The 14,133-nt window shown below is 43.0% G+C and overlaps 2 protein-coding genes across 2 annotated transcripts in view; one reads left to right on the forward strand and one right to left on the reverse strand.

Moving 5' to 3' along the window:
- The window catches only part of LOC135539130 (ubiquitin carboxyl-terminal hydrolase 16-like), a gene marked incomplete at its 3' end in the record, with an annotated part of 5,803 nt that extends 365 nt beyond the window's left edge, over positions 1-5,438 (reverse strand). The window contains exons 1-9 of the mRNA XM_064964978.1: positions 4,488-5,438; positions 4,028-4,110; positions 3,737-3,921; positions 2,426-2,529; positions 1,713-1,828; positions 1,200-1,477; positions 849-947; positions 485-615; positions 241-328 (exon numbers count right to left, since the gene is read on the reverse strand). Coding sequence (XP_064821050.1) covers positions 241-328; positions 485-615; positions 849-947; positions 1,200-1,477; positions 1,713-1,828; positions 2,426-2,529; positions 3,737-3,921; positions 4,028-4,082 — 1,056 coding nt within the window. The remainder of the gene's footprint in view (positions 1-240; positions 329-484; positions 616-848; positions 948-1,199; positions 1,478-1,712; positions 1,829-2,425; positions 2,530-3,736; positions 3,922-4,027; positions 4,111-4,487) is intronic.
- Positions 5,439-6,263: 825 nt separating this feature from the next.
- Positions 6,264-12,583, forward strand: LOC135539128 (RWD domain-containing protein 2B-like). Its single transcript, XM_064964977.1, has 6 exons — positions 6,264-6,568; positions 6,707-6,928; positions 7,540-7,607; positions 7,690-7,904; positions 10,021-10,192; positions 10,446-12,583. The coding sequence occupies exons 1-6, from the start codon at positions 6,551-6,553 to the stop codon at positions 10,696-10,698; spliced, it is 948 nt and encodes a 315-aa protein (XP_064821049.1). The 5' UTR covers positions 6,264-6,550; the 3' UTR covers positions 10,699-12,583.
- Positions 12,584-14,133: the final 1,550 nt, after the last annotated feature.

A 14,133-nucleotide genomic window follows, 5' to 3' on the forward strand; every position in this document is an offset into this window, starting at 1 on the left:
ATTCATACTACAGCAGAACAGGTTTCTATTTAGAGGAGAAAGGGAAGTCTCTTCTTTGGAGGGCTAGGTACACATCCTGTTCAGCTAAATAACCTTAATAACTTTACATCTAAAATGTCCAAACTAAAAGATGTTGAATTATAAAAAGAGATCATTAAAACAGTTAATCTCCTGTGTGTCCGTAGTCTATTATAGGTTACAAGTGTACCAGGAATGAGATCTGGTAAAACACAGTCTTACTTTCATCTCCTCGGCTCTCATCCCATCCAGCAAGTAGCGAAGAAGCTCCTGGCTATCCTGCTGCTGGAACCCTTTAAACCGTGCCGCTCTGGGGAGGTGAAGGGGGGGGGCGAGAGCGATTCAAAAAATAAAAACCTTTCTGATGTAAGAGTGCTGATTTCAACAGAAACTTCATTTGCAGGCAGAAATAAAAAAATAATAATAATTAAAAACCAACATTAATATGTATAATCTCACTACTCACTTTTTGCAGACCTGACTGAAAAGTTCTCTCGGGGTGACCACCCCCTTCTTCGTCTCCTGGATCTCATTCAGGATCTGGCACATCGCCACGGTCAGAGACCCCGGAGGACCAAGCTGCACCAGAATGGGTTCCTGGAGGAAACAGCATCATCAACAACAACAACAACAACATAACAGGGTATTCCGTTGAAGTATAAACCAGACCTGGCTGGGGGGGGGTCAGTCAGGATAAAACGTTAAATTACGGTGTGATCTACTGAATCTCCAGGTTTAGTTCATTAGGATCTCTATTGGCTACTGCACATGCAACAGAAGTACAGAACATTAAGGTGAAGAGGTCTAACAGGAGAGGAAGGGGAACCTACCAGGTCTGAGGAGACTCCAGGTGTAATGGTGACACTGGTCTTCTCTTCAGCGGTCACCTTGTTGATGACCTGTCTCAACATCTGTGTCTGAGAGAGGGTCTGCAACAGAAAAATGGAGAACAATGGTTTATTACTCTACAAATATAATTCTGAACTAAGCCTACTAATAAATAGCAATAGTAACAAGGCTGTGTATGTATACCAATAGGGCTCTGGTCCAAAGTAGTGCACAATATGGGGCCCTATAAACTCTGGTCCAAAGTGGTACACTATATGGGGCCCTATAGACTCTGGTCCAAAGTAGTGCACTACACCATGTAGACATTTCAGACACAGCCCAAGGTTCCTTACCTGAACAACAGAGTTGAAGAAACAGGTGTTTCCAAGGTTACTGAGTCCTCTAACCGACAACGCACAGCTGCTGACTCCTCCCACTGCACCGCTGCTGGCTCCTCCCACGGCCTTCTGTCCTCTAGTCAAACTGCTGCTCTCTTTCAAACCATTTTCTTTCTTGCCGTTCTTCTTCTGGTTTTCTTTCGGTTGTGTCACTGTGTTCTCTTCCTTCTCTTCTGGCTTGGTTTCCTGTGGCTCTTCTATCATGCTGTCCTCCAGCTTCACTATTGAATGCTCTGAGTCAATCACAACATAATATCATTACAATACTAGTCAAATCTGATGCTTATCTAATCATGTCGTCAGTCGTATTGCGGTAGAATTCTGTGAGAATTGATTGACTGATTTAATTTGATCATTCAAAGTAGAAAGCTGTTCCAAGCAGAGACAACATTACAGACGTTACAAAATTATCAAAGATAATGACACACTAAAGCCCAACAGGAAAAGTAGTCTAGATATGGGACTCACTTCTCTGTGGACTTTGTTTCCGGGGCTCAGACAAGGCCTGTTTCTTAATGTTGTTCACCAACTGAGCCAGATGGCCTGTTTTAGAGTACTGGACATCATCATCACAGATGTAACACCTGTATCAGAAAACCACACGGGACAATGGTCAGGGATGTAAAATGTTGAGGGGGGGGGGGGGGGTGATGTTTTGACAACAACAAAAACAAAAAACAACAAGCGCACTGTGTAGTGTAATGTGGTAAAGACAGACTTTAAAATTTGAAATTATAAATATTTATTATCATCATCATGGTTCTAAACTTTGACCCAGAGTTTTGCCTGGTCAACTCAGGCAGTCAGGTAAAACTCCTTTCCCTAGTTATTGGGCCCGTCACCAAGCTTTTATTCAATACCATTCACAGATCCTAGTGTACAAAATGTCGTTCTTCTACATGTGCAGTCTTCAGTGAGAGTGATGCAGGTTCTGGAGTTTACCCTGACCACGCAACTTTCTCAGGGAAAAACTCTGGTCTCTTTTCTTCTGGTCGTGGGACATGGTCAGTTAAACCTCCTGGACCCAGTATGATAAGAGGAACAGGCCTCCGTCCCAAATTGCACCCTATTCCCTACATCTTACACTACTTTGGACCAGAGCCCATACGCAGTGCACTATGTAGGGAATAGGGTCCCATTTGGAACATGTGGCTCGCAGACACAGTGTTCTATTGGCTCACCAAACGCTCCAGTTGTCCAGGCTGAGCACCAGACAGTGAGGCTCTGACCGAGGCTTCTCGTAGTGCTTGATAGCATGCTGATCCTCAGAGGTACGCCCACACCCCTGGCAAACCAGAAAGACTGTTCGTCAAGTACATTTCACACACACATCTCTACAATTGTTCACCTAATACCTTTTTTGCACTATTGGTTAGAGCTTGTAAGTAAGCATTTCACTGTGAGGTCTACTGTTGTATTCAGCACACCTGTGAGGTCTACTACACCTGTTGTATTCAGCATTTCACTGTAAGGTCTACTGTGAGGTCTACACCTGTTGTATTCAGCATTTCACTGTAAGGTCTACTACACCTGTTGTATTCAGCATTTCACTGTGAGGTCTACTACACCTGTTGTATTCAGCATTTCACTGTGAGGTCTACTACACCTGTTGTATTCAGCATTTCACTGTGAGGTCTACTACACCTGTTGTATTCAGCATTTCACTGTGAGGTCTACTACACCAGCATTTCACTGTATTCAGCATTTCACTGTGAGGTTTACACTGTTGTATTCAGCATTTCACTGTGAGGTCTACTACACCTGTTGTATTCAGTAATTTCACCCGTTGTATTCAGCATTTCAAGGTCTACTACACCTGTTGTATTCAGCATTTCACTGTAAGGTCTACTACACCTGTTGTATTCAGAATTTCACTGTAAGGTCTACTACACCTGTTGTATTCAGCATTTCACTGTGAGGTCTACTACACCTGTTGTATTCAGCATTTCACTGTAAGGTCTACTACACCTGTTGTATTCAGCATTTCACAGTGAGGTCTACTACACCTGTTGTATTCAGCATTTCACTGTAAGGTCTACTACACCTGTTGTATTCAGCATTTCACTGTAAGGTCTACTACACCTGTTGTATTCAGCATTTCACTGTGAGGTCTACTACACCTGTTGTATTCAGCATTTCACTGTAAGGTCTACTACACCTGTTGTATTCAGCATTTCACTGTGAGGTCTACTACACCTGTTGTAATTCAGCATTTCACTGTAAGGTCTACTACACCTGTTGTATTCAGCATTTCACTGTGAGGTCTACTACACCTGTTGTATTCAGCATTTCACTGTAAGGTCTACTACACCTGTTGTATTCAACATTTCACTGTAAGGTCTAGTACACCTGTTGTATTCAGCATTTCACTGTCAGGTCTACTACACCCGTTGTATTCAACATTTCACTGTCAGGTCTACTACACCTGTTGTATTCGGCACACGTGACAAATAAATGTTGATTTGATATCTAATGTATTTAAGGAACCTTACTCTGTGTCCACATTTTAAGCACATCCATATCGTTGGTGTTTCGCTCATCTCCTCTGATGGAGTCTGTACAGTGGCAGCCAGCTCTTCACCCCTACAGTCTTGGCAGCTGTTACAGGCGGAGTCTACCCCAGTCTTCTTCAGGAAGCTGGAGTCTACACCTTTACGGATATGGTTGCACGACGGACCTGCGGTGGGAGGGACACCAGAGAGGAGTTAGGCTCGTTCATGGTAGCTAATAATGACATTGTATATGTCCTGTATTGGTGTGAGTGACTGAGTGAGTGACCCTACCAGTCAGGTCTATCACTTCGTCCTCTCTAGGACCTTTCTGCCTCCTCTTCACCATCTTGTCTGGAAGACTTTAGACACCTGACCTAGACAGAATGAGTCATCATCACAAACTGCAAGTTAGCCAGAGAGGAGTGTAACGTTAGCTAGCAGTTTAATGTTATTCAGTTAAATATAAACCTTCTGACTTGAAAAAAAAAACTGTAGTTAACTTAACGTTACTACCTAGTTGTCATTTATAGGAACAGATTTAGCTAGCCTACTTATAAGCTGTGTAACGCTAGCTAGTTAGTTAATAAGAAAAGCCATTGTTACTGTAGCTACCATTACTGTCCATGGGCGTCTGTCAAACATCCACTACAAATGTTTTGATTCATGTATTTGGATAATTGCAAGAAAGAGGTCACACAATAAATAAACATACCCAGCAACGTGACTAAATAGGTACCCGTCACCAACCTACCCGGCAGAGGAGCGTTATTTGTGAATCACAGTCGGCCGTTTCGTTTTCCCTTCTTTGAGTAAGACTCCAAACTATACATATCTTTGTGCCGAGTCCACATCTATAGCTAACGACCTTCAGAAAAAAATATATACCAAAACTACACAAAATGATAACTATCCATATTTTAAAACAATAACATCTTAAGCCAGTTGCCACATATACTTGAAAAAAATAAGAAACGCTGTGGTGGTGGTGTACCGCCACAGATAGAACAATGAGACAGATATTTTACCGGATGTATAAATGTGAAGCATCCGCTTGGTGTTTCCATCCAATATTCTTGTGCGAGGAAGCCCACTGGCCGGCAGTGGGAGAAGACTTTGGCCAAAATTCAGCAACTTTTCTCATTGATAAAACATTTGATTTAAATAGTTTTCTGTTCCCGAAATCTGTTATGAACAGAGTGGACTAAGTTTTGTAGACAACCCTTTGCGAAGAAATATAAAATACAAAATAAAGTCGAATTCAAGTTAATGCACACACACACTTCAGAGTAGGCGTTCCCTAACGAAAATATGCAGATAATGCTGCAACGCGCCAGTAGGATCTCTCTAGCTCTGTCCACCTTCTTGCTTGTTCCGCTCAGTGTGACTAATTTGTTCCCATTGGAAACGACAGGCTGTGGTCTATCTTGGTATAGTTATAAATCTTTGGTAGCACTGTGAAGCAAGGTTCTGACTGGAGGGGGTACAGCTACGACCGGAAATTACTATTCGTAGCAGGTTAAAATAGCATTTTAACTAAGCCGAACCCTTTTCCTAACCTTAACCTAATTCAAATCAAATGGTATTTGTCACATGCGCCGAATACAACAGGTGTAGACCTTACACTGAAAGGCATATTTACAAACACTTAACCAACAATGCAGTTCGCCTGACCTGCCACGTGATTTATCCTAACCTTATGCATACATTATCCTAACCTCGGCAAGAATAGCTAAGTACTTCCGGGTCACGGATTTGTGGAATTCTTCAGAATAAGAGGCTGTATATTTTGGAAATGATTCATTACAGCGAACATTATGTGAAATTTGCAAAATGATCGATATTTTATACTAGTTAACATACAAATGATAATAAAAAAATATTTATTAGATATGTTTTTATTATTATTTTCACGTCTAAATGGTGAACAATGTTTTGTTGTATGTATTCCAATAATTTATTAAACGTTTGATGTACATTGTGTCGCAGTAAAAGGGGGTACATTCTACTCCGGAGTGCTTCTAGTTTCCAAATCCAGAGTTGACACCCCGAAGAGCGTCGCTGCTAATTTAACAGCCCCTTAAAGAGTGGCAAATCCGTTTAAATCTAATTGGACATACATATGCATTTTTATAACAACCAAATAATTAAATTAATTTAACCACAGCCTGTCATTTCCAACGGGAACTATTGAGTCAGTCTGGGCAGAGCCAAGCAGAGCTAGCCGAGATCCTATTGGCGCGTTGTAGCATTATCTGCATATTTCCGTTATGGAACGCCTACTCTGTGCAATAAACTCAATACGCCCTTTCGCACCTTCTAAACAAAGCGATTTATTAAAACGTTTGCAAAGGGTAAAGTCTACAAAACGTAGTCAACTCTGTTCATAACATATTTTAGTTATGGGAACAAAAAACTGTATTGAGAACAAATGTTTCATCGATTTGCAGAATATCGGCCAAAATCCATTTCGATCCATCTTTGACGACGGTATTTGTGTTACATTATATCTGTCCCGGCGTACAGCCGATCTAGTAGGTAAATGTATCCGGGTCGTTAGAAACGCCACGCTAGCATCGTAAACGAAATCGTAGGGATTTAAAATAATTATATTTGGCAGTGTGTTAAATTGACGTGGTGCAAATAATCACCGATTCCCTCTTACAGAATCGGATTTTCTGTCCAACTAGCCATAGACAGTTAGCAAAAAAACGTTTTTGACGATTTGCAACTAGCATAAAGATTGCTAACAACTAATGAGTTTGAGTCCTCCGCCATGGAAAGCATGCTGTTATCTGTTCGGTTTATCAAGAAAACATGACACTCCCTGTGATGGTGACGTGTAACTTAAGTTCTTTCAATCTTTTTGACATCTGCATGTGCTGAAATAATCACTGCCCCATATGTCCTCATAGGCTAATTCTGAACATTGAGTCTTAACAACAAGACTTTATTAGTACGTATTTTCTGCAGGAATCTTCGAGCATTATGGCCCTTCTAGAGCAGGCGGAATCTCACCTGGCTGAGATAGAGCTACTCTCCAGTATGTACCCCGGTGAAGACGAGCTGGTGATTACTGACCAACTAGCTGTGGCTGAGCTCAGGGAGTATGTGGAGGGAGCAACAGATACCTATCCTCTGTCCAGACCACACATCCTCATCAAACAGAAGCTGGACACTGACACTGTGAAGGGGGTAGGTTAAAAGCACAGCACATGATAATCATTCTACATTCATTTGGCATGACTGACTCACTCAGCTGATGCCATTTTTTTAAATTTACATTTGATTTATTTAACTAGGTAAGTCAGTTAAGAACACATTCTTATTTACAATGATGTCCTGGCTAAAGGCCTCTTGCGGGGAGCTGGGATTAAAAAATAATAATAAATTAATATAGGACAAAACACACATCACAACATATAGAGCAGGGGTTTTCAACTATGGCCATACAAAGTCCAGAGCCTGCTGGTTTTCTGTTTTACCTGATGATTAATTGCACCCACGTGGTGTCCCAGGTCAAAACTAGTCCCTGATTAGAGGGAAACCTGGTGTCCCAGGTCAAAACTAGTCCCTGATTAGAGGTAGCCAGGGATATCTATAGACTTGGAGGTCCAGTTGAGTTTGAGGGCTATAGGGTATATCAACACACAACCTGACAATCATTATATTATATTCTACATTCACTGACTGTCATACAGTAGCCAGGGATAGCTATAGCCTTGGATCAGCTTACCAATATGTACGGCATTTTTATATTTATTAATTTAAACATGAATGACCTTCCTTTGTCCTCTTCCACTCAGGTGAACGTGACCATGTCTTGCACCTACTCATCTGACTACCCTAATGTCTTACCTGACATAGCTGTACGGTAAGCCAGATCTGTAACCCTATAGCCTTAATAGAATTGTCTGAAGGACACAAATGAAGTTGTTTGAATTCTTCCCCCCCAGGTGTCCTGACCTCAGCCGATCCCAGCAGGCCCAGCTTCACTCAGACATGAACGCCTACCTCTCAGAGAGCTGCCGTGGAGATGTCTGCGTCCTCTCTGCCGTGGAGTGGGTGAAAGACAACGTACACCTGTACCTGACCGACAAGAGCACATCATCATCAACAGCCCCTGGCAAGAAAGAGTCTCGGTCTACCTGCTCATCTCCGCAGCCCAAAGGTGTCTTTATACCTGCTTTAGTTATTGCATGACATTATTTTATGTATGTTTCTGCAAATGTACCAAAATGTTCCAAATAACAACCCTTAGCACTTTGGAATTTTGACAAATCATTAACTAAAATATATTCTTGGGTTCTAAAATGAACCTATTACAACTATTAGTAAAGCTTAAACCAATTTTATTCACCCTATTGGGTCAACACAGCTGCATAAGACAGACATTCACACGAGCACTGATATTTAACCCTTCCCCCTAGGCTGAGTCTCCTCCTACACATCTGTACAAGCACTGATATGTCACCCTTTCTCCTAGGCTGAGTCTCCTCCTACACATCTGTACAAGCACTGATATGTCACCCTTTCTCCTAGGCTGAGTCTCCTCCTACACATCTGTACAAGCACTGATATGTCACCCTTTCTCCTATGCTGAGTCTCCTCCTACACATCTGTACAAGCACTGATATGTCACCCTTTCTCCTATGCTGAGTCTCCTCCTACACATCTGTACAAGCACTGATATGTCACCCTTTCTCCTAGGCTGAGCCTCCTACACATCTGTACAAGCACTGATATGTCACCCTTCCCCCTAGGCTGAGTCTCCTCCTACACATCTGTACAAGCACTGATATGTCACCCTTTCTCCTAGGCTGAGCCTCCTCCTACACATCTGTACAAGCACTGATATTTAACCCTTTCTCCTAGGCTGAGCCGCCTCCTACACATCTGTACAAGCACTGATATTTAACCCTTTATCCTAGGCTGAGCCTCCTACACATCTGTACAAGCACTGATATTTAACCCTTTATCCTAGGCTGAGTCTCCTCCTACACATCTGTACAAGCACTGATATTTAACCCTTTATCCTAGGCTGAGCCTCCTCCTACACATCTGTACAAGCACTGATATTTAACCCTTTATCCTAGGCTGAGCCTCCTCCTACACATCTGTACAAGCACTGATATTTAACCCTTTATCCTAGGCTGAGCCTCCTACACATCTGTACAAGCACTGATATTTAACCCTTTCTCCTATGCTGAGTCTCCTCCTACACATCTGATCAGAACCTTAGTGATATCTGTTCCTCCTCATCAGACCTGACCTCTAACCCCAAAGTGCTGACTCCTCCCCAACTCACCGCTGTCATGTTGACTCGTACCAGACGGTGTCTCTTTTCCTCCTATCATTGTTTTTTATTTTACCTTTTTTTAACCAGGCAAGTCAGTTAAGAACAAATTCTTATTTTCAATGACAGCCTGGGAACAGAGGGTTAACTGCCTGTTCAGGGGCAGAACGACAGATTTGTACCTTGTCAGCTTGGGGGTTTGAACTTGCAACTTTCCGGACACGAGTCCAACGCTCCAACCACCCCGATGGCTAACAATAACATAATGTACACGTCCCCTCTCTCCCTCAATGTTTTTTAATTTGACCTTTATTTAACTAGGCAAGTCAGTTAAGAACAAATTCTTATTTTCAATGACTGCCAGCTCAGGGATTTGAAATTGCAACCTTCCGGTTACTAGTCCAACGCTCTAACCACTAGGCTACCCTGCCGCCTCTACACTCTAACCACTAGGCTACCCTGCCACCTCTACACTCTAAGCACTAGGCTACCCTGCCGCCTCTACACTCTAACCACTAGGCTACCCTACCTCCTCTACTCTCTAACCACTAGGCTACCCTGCCGCCTCTCTCTAACCACTAGGCTACTCTACACTCTAACCACCAGGCTAGCCGCTCTACACTCTAACCACTAGGCCACCTCTACACTCTAACCACTAGGCTACCCTGCCACCTCTACACTCTAACCACTAGGCTACCCTACCTCCTCTACTCTCTAACCACTAGGCTACCCTGCCTCCTCTACACTCTAACCACTAGGCTACCCTACCTCCTCTACTCTCTAACCACTAGGCTACCCTGCCTCCTCTACACTCTAACCACTAGGCTACCCTACCTCCTCTACCTCTAACCACTAGGCTACCCTGCTGCCTCTACACTCTAACCACTAGGCTACCCTGCCGCCCAGTGACATGAATAAGTATATTTCATATTTTCAGAACCCAACACTATATTATTGTAATGTATTATTATAATTATAATTATTATCATAGAGCAGTTCAGTCGCCTGTGGATCTACAGCCACCACATCTATAATAAGAGGAAGAGGAAGAACATTCTGGAGTGGTCCAAGGAGCTGGATCTGTCAGGGTTCAGTATGCCTGGCAAGCCTGGGATCATCTGTGTAGAAGGCCCTCAGTCGGCCTGCGAAGACTTCTGGGCCAGGTAGGGTTATACATGTGTAATGTGTTGGGTTTTTTTGGAGGGGGGGGGACTCTCCATCCATTCAACCTTAACATTTATGTAGTTTTTTTTGGAGGGGGGGAGGCTCTCCATCCATTCAACCTTAACATTTTATAGTTTTTTTTTTTACAAACATACTATTCTCAATAGGAATAGCATTAGCATCAGACTGTAATATAGCATGTCACCATGTGTGTTGGTGTATTCTAAAGCTTCTAGAACACTCTGTTTACAGGGTGAAGGTTCTAACCTGGAAGAAAATCATTATTCGCCACAGAGAGGATGTTGCCGTGGACAGTCGGAGGGCTGAGGCCAGCGTGGCAGACCACACGGATTCCCTCCGTAGGTTCACAGGGTTCGAGGAGGCCATGTTCGATCCACACGGGAACAGAGGAAACCATATGAACCTGGGCCAGCTCTATCAGTACCTCAACGAGAGAGGATGTGGAGACGTCTTCCAGCTTTACTTTGGAATTGAAGGAAGGTAGTATAGCTGATAGGGTTGGTCCCATAACTGTTGGTTGTTCCCACATGAACCAATGGCAGGAAGCAAGTTCCCAAATGAACCAATGGCAGGAAGCAAGTTCCCAAATGAACCAATGGCAGGAAGCAAGTTCCCAAATGAACCAATGGCAGGAAGCAAGTTCCCAAATGAACCAATGGCAGCAAGCAAGTTCCCAAATGAACCAATGGCAGGAAGCAAATACCCACATGAACCAATGGCAGGACTCAAATACCCACATGAACCAATGGCAGGAATCAAATACCCACATGAACCAATGGCAGGAATCAAATACCCAAATGAACCAATGGCAGGAATCAAATACCCACATGAACCAATGGCAGGACTCAAATACACACATGAACCAATGGCAGGACTCAAATACCCAAATGAACCAATGGCAGGAATCAAGTTCCCAAATGAACCAATGGCAGGAAGCAAATACCCAAATGAACCAATGGCAGGAATCAAGTTCCCACATGAACCAATGGCAGGAATCAAATACCCACATTAACCAATGGCAGGAAGCAAAGGATTTGCACATGAGATGATGCATTCTCAGTAGGAGCCTAGTGTGATTTTATTTGTTGTTTACTGCATACATTACTAAACAGTACGTTCTAAATAGTACGATTAGCACAGTATGTTGTTTCAGTAAGTAGTATGCAAGACAGATTTTGGACACAGCCATTGTCTATGGGGGTTATTTTTGAATGTTAAAGAAATCTGCTTTATACCAAAATAATCTACAGGTTGAGCTCAAACTACAGAATATACACATTATCCACAAAGTCCTTACGTACAGAACACAGTTGCTTCTCTGTAGAATCCCTCTTACTGTTCTTAGCCTGACGCTCACCAACCAATGTAGCACCATGGGAGTCAGGGACAACAGAAATTAAGAGAGAAGTGCAGCTAATCCACACAGCGATGAGCCCGCAGCTAATCCACACAGAGATGAGCCCACAGCTAATCCACATAGAGATGAGCCCACAGCTAATCCACACAGATGAGCCCACAGCTAATCCACACACAGATGAGCCCACAGCTAATCCACACAGAGATGAGCCCGCAGCTAATCCACACAGAGATGAGCCCGCAGCTAATCCACACCAGAGAAGAGCCCACAGTAAAGTGAGAATGGTGGTTGGCTGGGGGGGTTTACTGAACCCCTTCTCAAATACAGGCCTTGAAGTCTAACCCCTACTGGAGTGTATCCTTCCTCTCTAAACACAGATTCAGAACTGTGACACCAGGTAGGGGGGTATCTAACTACCAGGGAGAAAAGACAACCACCAGTGCTGTGGATACCATTGCTCAGATTTGTGTACGCCTGGTTTCCACACCTCGTCTCCATCAGCCCCTATTTTCAGAAGCGTCAGCTCCAAATCCTTTGTCCAGGATCACCTGAGAGGTAGGATGGTAGATGGTAGCAGTGAAATGGAACAAACTGAAACACAACGTGAGAATGGTTTTACAGATTCGTCACAAGTCTGATCAAACTTATTTTATGCATTCAATACATTCTACAAGCAAACAAACTCATGTAAAATATATCCAACTATAAATAAGAATAGGGGTGGTAAATGACTTGAGTTTAAAAAAAAACCTCAATGGTGCTCGGATAGGGAATTACTGTGTTAATGTCTATGAATGGTTTGTCCCGGGAGATGAGTCACCTTGCCTGAGAACTGAAAACGTATGTTAGCTTCCTGAGCCAATGTCTTGGCTTTAGCACAGTTCATCATGTCAAATACAGTACGAGTTGCACCCGTATAATGATTTTGTAGATACTAAACGATGTTTGAGGATAAATGCAACACTTGTAAGTGCATAGTGTGTGTGTGAATAAATACAACACTTGTAAACACGTCAATTGATATGTGAATAAATTCAATAGGAATTGCAAGCATGCAACTACATTTGAAAATGAATACAACTAATTTACTAAAGTTGCAACTGGGGAATCTTCTGTGAATAAAAACTACATTTTGCGCTCTGAGTTTTGGCACTAATTCAGCGACTAACCTCTGCCAAAAGTTTTGAAGCTGCGAACAAATTTCAGAGAATAACACGAGGTCTGTTGGACCAACCGGGTGAGGCGTTGTCATGCTTTCACGTTTCACTGGGTGCTTTCCATTGTGCTAAATATGGATCAAATGTGTTAAAATTACGAGCTAGCTGAATGATATTCACAGAATTTGAAAGCTACGACAAGGCGTTACTGATGAAGAATTAAAACTAGTGGTTCCATATAGAATAACCGCTACAAAACTGGTGCAAGCTATACAGCCTCTTTTCTATTGGCACATGTCTGTTTAGCGAGTGAGCTATCATTAGAGCCTTCTGGCCAGCCTTCATCTTGTGGTTCTTACTTTGCGTAACAGAGCAATATGTCGAGCTATGTACTTGTCATTTCTTACTAAATGACAGCTGTTGCAGAGATATTATAGAATGGAGGAGATAGGAATCTCATTGGACAATAAATGGAGGCACGTGTAACGCCCCATTCAGCAGACTGATCAATGGCGTTCGCGTTGTCATGGTGCGTCACACCGTTGCTAAGATCAGTAACGCAATCCTTTTCATCAAAGTCAAGGGTATGAGTCGAGAAACCTGCCTATTATCCTCGAAAGTATGTAATGTCACGATTTCAAAAGCTATACGATATTACAAAAAAAAAAAGTTAATTATCTCACAGCTAGGAAAAGAGATGTAATGTACATCTTCTTGTCAATTCTTCTTTGGTAGGGTTCGTTGGCAGCTGGCATTCAACATTATGGCGCATTACCGCCACCTAGTGTACAGGAGTGTGGGCGACTGTTTCTAATGGCGACGTTCTCAGTATACTCTTGAAACTGATTTCCTGGTTCCCCTTCATACTGGATCTCAGTCTCTCTCTCTTTCCCTCTCATACTGACCACACTGTATCAATACATGCTCCACCATCTCTGTTTCCAGGCAATAATCACACTTTCCTATCACATTTAAAGATGTATTCAACCGACTGTGTCCCCACCCTTAATCTTGTAAAACAAATAGCCTCCCCTCTTCAGTCCCTTCCTGCCGTCCTCCCCGACTTTCCTCTGTACTTGAAATAAATGCCTGCTCTTTGTATCTCTATTCCACTGCTCCTGCCATCTCTGCACCATCACTCGCTAGCATCATGTCCATATCAGACTTTTAGCCTCTGCTTACTACTAAGTGCTTGTTTAGCCAGTACATCAGCTGCCTCGTTCCCCTCCACCCCCGCATGGACCAACACCCTCCCTATCTGTCCCTAGTCTCTCCAGATGGTTCAACACCCTCCCTATCTGTCCCTGGTCTCTCCAGATGGATCAACTCCCTATCTGTCCCTAGTCTCTCCAATCTGTCTTCCTGTAGTCTCTCCAGATGGATCAACACCCTCCCTATCTGTCCC

Source organism: Oncorhynchus masou, unplaced genomic scaffold (assembly GCF_036934945.1).
Source record: "Oncorhynchus masou masou isolate Uvic2021 unplaced genomic scaffold, UVic_Omas_1.1 unplaced_scaffold_4091, whole genome shotgun sequence".
In the NCBI taxonomy this organism is placed as follows: domain Eukaryota; kingdom Metazoa; phylum Chordata; class Actinopteri; order Salmoniformes; family Salmonidae; genus Oncorhynchus; species Oncorhynchus masou.